Source organism: Ammospiza nelsoni, chromosome 3 (assembly GCF_027579445.1).
Source record: "Ammospiza nelsoni isolate bAmmNel1 chromosome 3, bAmmNel1.pri, whole genome shotgun sequence".
NCBI lineage: Eukaryota > Metazoa > Chordata > Aves > Passeriformes > Passerellidae > Ammospiza > Ammospiza nelsoni.
Window position 1 is genome coordinate 91,774,082 of NC_080635.1, and position 11,683 is coordinate 91,785,764.

The 11,683-nt window shown below is 40.0% G+C and overlaps 1 protein-coding gene across 1 annotated transcript; it reads right to left on the minus strand.

Annotated features, from left to right (window-relative positions):
* Nucleotides 1-214: 214 nt before the first annotated feature.
* MRAP2 (melanocortin 2 receptor accessory protein 2) lies at nt 215-11,171 on the minus strand. Its single transcript, XM_059468244.1, has 3 exons — nt 11,005-11,171; nt 5,680-5,779; nt 215-1,465 (listed from the first exon to the last, which is right to left on the minus strand). Exons 1-3 carry the CDS (start codon nt 11,129-11,131, stop codon nt 1,114-1,116), a joined length of 579 nt encoding a protein of 192 aa, XP_059324227.1. The 5' UTR covers nt 11,132-11,171; the 3' UTR covers nt 215-1,113.
* Nucleotides 11,172-11,683: the final 512 nt, after the last annotated feature.

Sequence of the window (11,683 nt, forward strand, 5' to 3'; positions counted from 1 at the left end):
AAATCTTTCACTGGAGAACAGCTAGGGTTGCAACATAAAAAGAAGATGAAGCAGGCATAGCTTAGCTGTACTTTTGGAGTTGGTCCTCTCAGCTCAAAGCCTGCTAGCACTTCAGTGGCCAATGAATAAAGAAATGACCTTTTATAAAGGCAAAAAGCATGGGGAGGTTCAGCCTGTTAGCAACACATGACACCAGCTTAACATACCACCACCATTTGCATGTAATAACTTTATTGGCAGAAGAAAAATAGGTTTTTTCTTATTTCCTATGATTTAGCTACTGAATCCTGTAATTACTGAACTAGAATTTCACATCAGCAACTAGCAGGGAAAAAAAAAAAAAAAGAGTCAAATCACAGTTTGTGTGTAGAATACTAATTTATGTCATCAGGGGCAGCTGCTGAGGTGTCATTCTGAGTTATAATTACAGGCATCAATTTTTTTTTACTCAGCAGCAGGTGGTGATAGCATTTTGTAAACACTGTAACCAAACAATTTCACTTGCAAGGTATTCCCTCTGGAAGCTTTGTAAAATTGGGTTTAACCTGCACCAAAAAGCAATTAGGGATCAGAAAGTGAAGTTAGTCCCAAGTAGGATTTATTGTGGTGCTCAGCTTCAGGCATCCTTATTGGGAGCAGCAGAAACTACAGAGCATCCCCAGGGGCTGTTTATTCCTTTCTTCAGTCTCCTTGGAGATTTACACTTTTCTTGGCCAGTGAATTTTCACAGACCTCCCAATGCCAGGCTCAGCCTTCACAGTCCTTGTGAATTATTATCCTTCAGAAGCTGGTCATGAGTAGTTGTTTAAAAAATGAAGAACAGTGCAAGAAACAAAAAAAAAAAAAAAAAAATCAAAAAGCAAAAATAATACTGGGCAGAAGTTTTAGACCACAGAAGGCATCAGAATAAAGGATTCAGTGTCTTTCTTCTTGTCTAAAGTGAGCTCTCAGTACAGCCACTCTTACATACAATAAAAAGCACAGGTCTGAAATGCTTTCTGTCAAAGGAGCAGGAGGCCAAGAAAGGCTTCAAACTGGACAATAATGGAGATGTTTACCTTCAAGGATTCTTCAATCAAGGATCCAATGTTAAGATTGCATAACCAGTTTGCTTTATAAAATGATTGGTGGCTCTGAGATGAGGAGATCATCCTCACCTAATGAAGAGTTCTGCTCAGTGTTCACAAAATTAGGAATGTTAAATTTTGTAAGACAATGTAGGTCTTCCTCAAACATTGCACTGTTCTTGGGAACCTCCTGGAAGTGGGTGTTACCCTCCAGACTTGGACCTTTCTGGCTCTCTTTTTCTTTGTTCATATGGTCCACTTCATTAATGCAGAAATGGAAAAGTGACTGGGATTCTTCAGCCATTTGGTGAGAAAAGACCCTCTCAGACTCCAGAGGTCTTCCAAATTCTGCCACAAAGCTCTTCATGTGAAATCTTTTTTCAGAAAGCTCTGCATTGCTATAGAGGAAAAAGAAAAATGCAGTAAACACAAAAGTAAAACTATTTGAATTCTTATCAAGTAGCTTGGTTTCAGGAACCATTATGATCAGGAGAAAAGGAAACCCTACAGTTTAGCTACCACAGACTTTGAAAGCCAGCACTACTTACTATTTTCAGCTGAAGCAATGTTAAGTCTTCATTTGTCATGACAATTTTCCATGGGAATAAGTTAATGCCAGCACTCTTAAATGGCACTTCCAGTAATCAACAGACTGTAATAATCACCTCACCGAATGAGTTTATAAACACTCTTGATTTCAAGTAGTAACAGTTGTTTTAAATGGCTCATAAGAACAGTTTGAGAAAGTCCTTGATAGACAAAATGTTTCTGAGGCACAGGCAGCTCTGCTCTCGCTGAGAGCACTGAGTGCTTGCTTGTCCAGACATCAAACCCTCTTTTCCACTGACATCAATCAATGACATTCAGATTTCCAAATTAGGAGAGCTGGAACTAAAGACTGCTTTAGACACTGGCAGTCTTAACAATCCCAGCAGCCAGGAAGGATAGTTTAACATGTTTTTTGGCAGTTTTCTTTATAAACCTTAGCTCAAACCAGCACCAATCTGCATGGACTCATGCAGGAGCCATTTGCAGTTGGGGGTGAGAAGAGCTCAAGCAAGACAGCAATTCTACAGATTCATTCTTTGTCAGGCTGAATTTACATGCTATAATCACAAAATGCAAGTTATTTGCATTTAGTAGAGATATTCAGAGAATGAGCAATGAAACATGTTCTCAGAATATGAATTTTTTTAAGAACTAATAAGTCATACTGTTTACATCTGGAGATGTAGCAAATGATGCTGGAGTCAGATAATTGGACACCTAAAGGTCCACCCAGCACTGAAGAGTTTTTCAGTGAAATTTCATCTCCTCAAGCCCGCAGAGGGAGGTAAGTGCCTCAGATGACACCTTCAGAAATCCACCCACTAAAATTTTCACAGGATACCTAGCATTAGTCTTTCAGGCACAGTTAAAGATCCCTGCCTCTCAAAAGCTAATTTACTTCCATTACATGATGGGGGAATTCTGTCCTCACAAAATCACTTCCACTAGCCTAGAAATCAAAGCAGTTCTCTCGTTTGTCAAAACTGTATTGGCTCACTCTGCATTTCAAAGTGAACCAGGTAGAAGAATAATGTTCAATTACTGTAAGACTGACCAGTAACCAAGTAATAATCTGCTGTATACACAGCAGGGGCCAAACAGCCTGGAATAATTCTGAGCTGACAACTGACATTTATGTATTTATAATGCAGTAAAAAGCACCACTCTAAGTTTCATATATAATTTGGCAAATTGCCTGTGTTGTGGCACAGGCAACAGAAGTGGCAAATAAGGACAGAAAGAAGGAGAAGCACTGTAAGCCCAGGAAGAAGTGACTGCAGAAGAAAGTTTAGAATGCATCCACTGCAGGAGCAGAATTACTTCATAGGTGTGGAAGGTGCTTCATAATCCAGTGAAGTGTGAGGGAGCAAAGGCTGACCATGCAGAAGGGCACACAAGACTGGCAGTGGCAACCTAACTTTAATGGAAGATGTAAAATAAATTTTACAATGCCCCAGAATATCAAGGCTATATAATGAAGTATAAACCTGTGTTCATGAGCAGGGAAGACATGATCTAATATACAGCGATGGTTTTGGATTTTGAAATTCACAAACACCATCTTTGAAATTGAGTGCAATTTTATTACATTTTTTTTAAACTAGACTAGAAACTAGCATAGTCTTGCTCATTACAATCTGCAATAATTCCTCAGCAGGTATCTTTTTCAGCCCACTCAAGAAAAGCAGCCTCAAAAATCCCAGCTTTATTTAACCAAGATCAACTCATTTCTTAAAAAAAATGTTATCTAACATTTACTGCTTTGAGATTACACCAGCCATTATTTTCTACAAATCAGTTGCATGATCTCTTGCATTTGTTGCACAAATGTGCTCTTAAGGATGTGTTCAAATGCAGAAACAAACATGGCATGCTTTCCTCTCCTAGTGATGAATAAAAACATTTTTTGGAAATTCAGATATTGCCAATTTTTTTTTTTTCAGTTGCAACAAGCTAATGTTCCACACATACTCATGCATGCAAAGAAACAAAAGATAAATGCAACAGACTTAATTTCCATAACTTCTTTAAATTTCTGCCAGTCCCCATCCATACCCTGTCCATTCTGGTCTGAGAATGTACCTAATTCTGAACATCTTGTATAATTTTGAAAAGTACATCCTATCATGGCCCCTTATATTGAGCTAAGAAAAGCCTACTACTAGGAAAAAAAAAAAATCAGAGTATTCTACTTTGGATCCATCCATCTGAGCCCAGACACACCTAATCTCTCACATTAATGGTACTTCAAAGAGCAGCCAAATAGCCTTCCTGAAGTCAGAGACCTGGGAATCCTGTTAACATCTATTTTCTATTTCCTAGGAGGGCTCAAGGCAGCCCACCAATGAAACACCAGGCCATGAAGAATCCAGTCAGGCATGGAAATAGAAGGTGCAGGCAAACTAAAGCAAGTGGTTTACAGGTAGCTGTTCTCCAGTTTTTACACACATGTATCAAGAATAAGAGAACCCAACTGTATTCCCTGCCCTTAGCATATTCCCAAAGGATCCATGTTCAGTACCATGAGAATTTCATTACCAAATGTCAAAAAACTGCTCAAATTTGTTAAAGGTGCCAGCTCAGCATGCATGGCAAGTGGGCAAGCACTCAGGCACACAGCTCCCAAAGCTGCAAACAGATCCATAACAAATATTAAAAGGAATAATTGGTCTCACTCCAGCAACTGAAGAAAAATTATAATAAGGTGTAGAAGGGACTTCTGGAAGTCTCAAGAAAGGCAAGTCTGAATCCTGATTACATTATCTGGATGTAGAAGATGATCAAATGTGGACATTTCACAAACTCTTAAGGACAGTGTTCTGAGAAAATTGATGAAAAAAGCAGAAAAAAGTGGGAGATATCAAGCAGGCCTCTGTTACCTGAAAGTAAATTTTTACAAGTGTAAAATTTTTGGCAAATATCCATATTAAATGCTCTCTAAAGTCTCTATCACTGTATTTTTGACTTCATCATGTTTTCCCCTTTCAGATTGTCCACATGGGATCCAGACTCATGCTCAGCTAACAAGTAAGATCTTTGTGAAAAGGAGGCAGCACACCAACAATTACAGGGATTTTAAATCTGTTTGGGACCAATGTCTGGCTACTTCATAACACTCTGTAGGGGAAGCAAAAATACCAGCACATCAGTTCTGGTAAACTGGATTCTTCTGACTCTATTTTTTTCCTCACAGGAGCAAAACTTCAGGAGCACAGAAGAGGCTGAGGATGTACATCAGCCATCCCTAACATGGGCCTGTCCCTGGAGATGTGCTATTACACAGAGTTCCAGAGCCAGTTTACATGTGATTAAATAGCAAAGGGGCTCCAGGAGGCAGAGACAGGCTGCTTTAGGAAGTGATAAGCACCAGCAATTGCCTTTTACAATCATCTTCTCATCATTGCTACCTGCCTGCAAGCAATCTCACACTCCAGAGAGGCTTTTTATTTCCACTTTATGGCACACAAGCCTGAGAGGAGATGTGGGTTCACACTTTGTCAGAGGAAGGGACACTGACAGCCTGCATCCTCTGCAAATGCAGATAAACCACTGAGGCAAGGCATGGTCTGCACATACTTATCAGCCAGAAAGAATAAAAACCTGAAAGAAAGAAATGTTGAGCTGGTCTCTACTTCAGCATCTATTGCAAATTCTCAGCAGAAACTGACACTCGGTCTCAGGGGTTAAGGGAAGATTTTGCAAACACTACCCAAATCTATCCTGGGACTTGAACAAACAAACATTTGGAAACCAACCAAATTCAACATCTGCACTGCATTTTATCTGTTCCTACTCTGTTGATATTCACAGTATCACTCCATGAAAACTTGAGCCTACTTAGAACCATCCCACTAAAGGCACCTGTTTGGCAGCCCACCCAAAACATCCTTTCACAATGAAAATGCTAAAATTTCTTGAAATGAAGACAGGCTGCACTGTTTGATAAGAACAGACTGTAACAAGATGGTAGAGTGCCAGCACTGTCACTGCTGGTCTGGGGGCTGCAAGAGCCCAGGTGTGCCACTCAGCAGCCTGGATTTGTTATTCCCATTTCCAGACTCACTCTTGATGTGGTGCTCCTGTCTTCGTCAGCAGGGTCAGGACAAAAAACATGAAGATGACAAAAACTGCAAGACCAACCCAAAATCCAATCACAATGGAATCTGGTGAAAGAAAAAGAAACAAAATGATCAATATTTTACTTGCACTTGCAAAAAGTTGCCTTCTACAGGCAGCATGAGTGCAAACCCAAAACAATTTGCAGCTTATTTCTGGGTGACAAAGGGAAAATCAAATTTATTTTTATCTATTTTTAAACAGAAAGCTGCCACTGCAAATCTCATTTCAAGACCAAACCTTACTGATATCTATGCAAACCAGACAGTAGATAACAGAGGGAAGACAATTCTCTTGGTAAGTAAAATAAGAGGAGCTCCCTCTGTGATGCCAGGCCCATTTCCAAGCTTTGGAACTCCAGTGCTAGAACTAGGAAGGGAGGATTATTTGATTTTCCTCAAAATCCTCTGTCTCTGTAGAACTGAACTCCTGCTATTTTAAGTTATTTCTGCCCCAGACCATTAAGTTTCTGGATTTAAATATAATTCTTTGACAAAATATGTTTAAAAAGACCTTTAAGTGGCAAGACAGAGGGTTCTGCAAGAAACAGAACCACAGATAAAACCCTTTCCTACTTCAATAAATATCAATAACCAACAGATACAAGATGTTTTTGAATAAGTTTCAATTTGGGTTTCCAACTTAAGTACAGGAAAGTGCAACACAGTGTCAAAGGAGCACAACAGATTTAGACAAAAAAGTCAAACCAGCAGTTAAGCAATAGGAAAACCAGCGCAGTAGGCAAATACAGCAGCCATTGGGAAGAGCATGGCCTTTTACCTGTGTGCCTCAACTCCAACTACTCTTCTCATTTACAGCAAATGGATGTAGGCAATTTGCCAGCACTACTAAGAACAAATCTATGTCCACTTACAACTTCAAGGTGCGTCCACAGCTGCTCCAAGCTGTTCGGAGTTTCCAGGAATTTGATTTAGAGAGGTTCAAGTGGAACAAAGATATTTCCAGACACAATCAACTGATTAGCATGGACCAAAGTTACAGAGCACCAGCACTCAATATTACCTGGCCCAGAACCCATCAGCACTCTGGTTTTTTTCACCTGTCATTTCAGTTAGTTATTCTTTACCTATACAAGTATTCAACACTTCCACTGTAGAAGACAAAAAACAGTAACATACAAACATTCAGGAGGGAAGGCTTGGTCAGGAATCCTTCCTACCCTTACCTCTCATGACACAGCCACTACCAAGCCTCAGAGATCTCACTGGCTGTAATGTCTGACCCAGAGCAGCAGGCACAGCACTGAACTGCTGAATTTCCTACAGGACTAATTAAAGGCACTGAAAAAACAAGGAATCAGCTATCCTACCTGGTGCTTGGCCCCAGCTGTTAATCATGCTCCCACTGTGGAATATCTCCCATGCTAAAAGGCAGATGTGGAAACCGGAAATCAACTCAAACCATTCTCTCTTTTTTCTGCAAAGTCAAAATGCCTGCTGCAACTTGAGATTTTCTCCCTGAGAAAATACTCTATCACAATGAAGTCTCTCCTTAATCCCTTTCTTAGGTAGCTAAGGAGGTTAAGTTTCAAGTCTCCCACTGCAATATTCATTCCATCTCTCCTATGCCATATCTTCCCCTCTCAATACCTTGTGTAAAATAACTGGAATGTGGCTTGAGTATAGATCTCTGTGATGGAGGTGAGGAGATTTTAATACCCCTTTCTGCTTAAAGCATTCTGCCATGAGCTTTTTTTTGCAATTCCATCTATTATGCGCACTAAATTACTTTCAGAATCATTCTGTAAGCACAGCCTGTATTCACTGGTTAAAGATGTACCTTACCTTCCTAATACAAAATAGCTGATCCTACTAGACTTGGTAGTACCTGAAGATTTAATCTAAAAATAAGTACTGCCTTTAAAAAATACCATTTAAGCATTTATAGCTACTAGTACCTTCCAGCTAGTCAGATATGCTTGGATGGTATGCAGCTGCATTAACAACCAGAATGTAAAATGCAATCAAGATGACTAAAAAAATATGCACATAGATTATTTCAATCAAGCTGAAAAACTTAACTAAAAGGAAGAAAGAAAAAAAAGAAAGTCAAGGCTCCAGTAAACTACTGCTCCCCACAAAAATCACAGCTGCTATTGTGTGCTGAATAACAAGTCTGTTTTTTGGTTGGTTTGGTGCCCCTGCTCCCAACAGAATTCTTAAGTTTACTGAGCCTAATGCTACACCTTCCTTGCTTTATTGTGCCCCCTGACACACTTCCAACTCTCTGCTGCATAAATTACATTGTTTGAATTAATTTAAAATTCAAGCAGGTATCCTGAGTTCTCTTCAATATTTGATTTAGGTCTCACTCACTTCAGTGGAAATTATTCAAACCTACTAAATTCTAAACACTTATTCAAAATTAACAGGACATAACCTAACTTTTGTTCAAAAAATATGGTATGAAGGACATTTATGCTGCCCAAAGTTACAGGCAGATATTCATACGATACTTTTACATTATCAAGTTGCAGTTTTGACCTTTCTTTTCTTCATTACACAGATTCATAACATCCTGGCAGCAGTTCCAATCCTCTGATCACTGCTACCTATTTTTCCTCTCACTAGCATAACTAACATGCTGAGGTTTCCTCATTTTCAAAGGCACAAAATGTCATTTTGTTCTTATCTCTGCCAGTCACAAGTATCTCCTCACTATCTTTGTCTATTTACTTTCTAAAGCTTCTATGTATAAGATATTTGGTCCCTACTTTTCCAGATTTTTTGATTTCTAGTTCCTGCCTTTGTTCTCATCTTATCACAGGGCTTCCATACCATTGTCTCCTTATCACAAAAGTTTCATACCTTCTTGGTGTTTCTCGTGGGCATCTTCAGAGCACTGACTCTCTATTCTTCACAAAGCCACCAACTGACTACAATACCCAGCCACTCCACTCTTTTATAGCATCTTCTTCCCATTGGTTACAGCTCTGGCCAGGTACAGTCAGGCCTGTTCCTAATCTTTGATAATTGGCCCAGCTGCAACTCCTTAGGGGTAAGATTACTTTCTACACTATCTTTATTTTCTTATATTCTATCCCACTACATGCCTTCACTTCTTTTCCAGCAGAACATACTTTTTGCCTTTTTTTTTTCTCCTTTTGCAGTCATATATTTGAAACATCACTGTGGCATTTTTTTTTTTGGTCTGGTAGATTATTTGGTCAATCCTTTTTCTCACAGGTCACTTTGAATACATTTTTCTCTGCTTTCAGAAAACAGGCTTCTGAATTTCTTTATATTAAAATCAAATCACCTATGCTGGAGTCCATTCCCTGTTGAGCTTTCCAACAAGTTACAAGCATTCATTGACACCTTTTCTTTGTTAGTTTTCAAGGTCTCCCTCCTCATACAACCCTTGTTTAATCTCCTGTCCTTCTCCCCAGTTTAGGATTTCAGAGAAGTTCACGTCTGGTCACATTGCCTCCACATTTCACAACAATCCCAGCTGAGCTGGCAATAGCAGGAACAAGAACACACCACGTCATGAAGTATCATCCCATACACAGCACAGACTATTCCTTTAGCAGATTAAACTCTGCCCTCTGGAGAATGCATGCAACAACCGTGAAGGAAACAGAGGCAACTCCAATCTATCAGTTAAAGCAAACAAAGAAACAAAAACTAAAGAAAATCCACCCTAACTAGAGGGACTGCCTAGATCACTGATTCAAGTACTACTAATGACATCTTTCATCAAGTCCACCTGAAAAGCAGTTTTTACATCTGTCCCATTCTCTAGGACCTGTTCAGGACCTTCTGCTCTATGAACAGCAGACAGGGAAGCTCAGCTGCCATGCTCAGCATGGCAATAACTTTGGTGGCAATCCAAGACCTGACTTGCAGCTGTGCCTTCTGCAATCCAGAGGCAGATGTCATTTATACCTTTTTGTCCCATCATGCTGTTTGAGAAGCTGAGATGAAAAGAAGAAGTCTACATAACATTCCAGCTGATCTTTGCAACCAGTAATCTTTGCAATCAGGTCTAACCTCTGATTAAGTGTAAGAATGGAAGATAAATTAAAAACATGATGAAAGCTAGCCCACGTTTTTCAATTACCTATCACTTGTAAAAATACAGGCAGTAATCAGCAGACTTTTTTGAGGGGAAAAAATAAAAAGTAAATTCTACTCTATTGTTTTTTCAAACATGTTAGTAATTTCAACAAATTTCTTCTATCCCTTGCAGAGCCTCCCCAAAAACTTCTGACTGTGTAGAGGAAAGGGAGATTTGCCTTTCTGGGCTGCTGTTTGCCAGTGCAGGCACTACTTTTTCCCAGGCTGAATGCTCATTGGGACAAATGAGACAAAGTACGAAATTCATCCGGGACCAGTGCTCCAGCACTGGATGGGAACCCTTCCCCAGAACTTTAAAGTCTGGGAATCAAACCGTTCCACAGTGTATCTACCTCAGAAACAAAGAAACAGGATGGGTTTTTTCTCTTCTGCAAAGTGCTTGCAAGACACATCAGGTAATTGAATCGGTTTCTGTTACTTCCCCCCCCCCTTTTACTGTTTGTCCTTCACAATCATCTCCTCTAAAAGGAAAGATCATCAAATCCATTGTCTACTTTTTAGAAAAATGTTAGTCCAGCTGTATTAGCCTGTCCTAGTTACACCTTCTCCAAGTTCCAATCCACAGTTTTCATCTTTCTGGTACCCATTTTCCATTTTTTGCTTTTACTCTAAAACAACTCCAGTATTAACAGAAGTGAATTTAGCACACTCCTCCTATGAAGAAAGTACCAATGGCAAGTTTGTTCATAAGGAGAAAATTCTTCTCTTATTTTCAACATTTTAAAAACCAAAAATTTATTTTCTATCAGGAAAACCAAACACAGCTAATGCAGGTAAGGCTCCCCACCACTGCCTTTTTACCATTAACAGAATCAAATGTTACCATTAATACAAACAAATAGAACCAAAACAAAGCAACACTGATCTAACAAGTAGCCACCAGAAGCAGCAATGTATCTGCATTTGTTGTTGTTAACTTTCCCTGACAGTGAGATATTCCTCAGTATTGACAAATTCCTACCACAGCCAACAAATCCATGGTTCTCTCATGTACAAGTCAACAAAAGGATACAGAATAATAAACAACAATGATGATCTAATAGAGGGACACTGCTAATTGCAGAGACTCCTAGGAATTAGGAGAGGAATGTTTTTGTACAATATGCAGTCACAAGTGAAGAACAGGAACACAGGAAGCTGAGCTGCATGAACTGTGTCTCCACTGAACTTACACTTATGAGCCTTGAGGCCTTCAAATGACACAGGTCCATACTCATAGTACTCGTAGTCCCAGGTGTAATCAGAGTTGGACAAGGCCTGCTGGGAGGTCCTGTTAGAGATCAGCCTCAGGGCAGACATCCTGCACCTCAGCAAATACAGACCTGTGGAGATGAAATGTGTTAATGGAGATACACCTAGCACAGCTTTTGGGTTTTTGCTCTTTCTCATCTATTGGATCACTTCCCCACCCCTGCTCCCAAGAGCAGCCGCTGCCTCTTCAGACAAGGCTGCCCCATCCCCTCCCATTCCTTCCCCTAACTGCAGACACAGACTGTGGGGCCCAGAGAAAGGCAACCAAGATGTTTAGGGAGGTAAAAGAGCCTAAGGGTTTGTTCAGCCTGGAGAAGGGACAGCTGCAGGGAAACCTCAGTGCTGTCTGCACTCAGAGGGTGCAGAGATGCCACTGCCAGGCTCCTCTTAGAGGTGCACAGTAAGAGGACAAGAAGGAATAGACAAAAATTGGGCAACAAGAAATTCATATTAGATAAAAGGAAAAGCTTACCTGATCTAGTCAAACATGCTTTGAGTAGGAGGTTGGACCAGATGACCACCAGGGGTCCCTTCCAACCTAAATTTCTCTATGCTGATAAACGGGCTTAATATGACACTACAGAAGGTAAAGAAAACAGG

Excerpts from the sequence above, each read along its gene's own strand:
- MRAP2 (XM_059468244.1), bottom strand. The coding sequence starts at position 11,131 with ATGTCTGCCCTGAGGCTGATCTCTAACAGGACCTCCCAGCAGGCCTTG. Across the intron at positions 5,780-11,004 it reads AGGCCTCAAGGCTCATAAGT|ATTCCATTGTGATTGGATTT; the intron begins GTAAGTTCAGTG and ends TTCTTTCACCAG. Across the intron at positions 1,466-5,679 it reads ACAGGAGCACCACATCAAGA|CAATGCAGAGCTTTCTGAAA; the intron begins GTGAGTCTGGAA and ends TTTCCTCTATAG.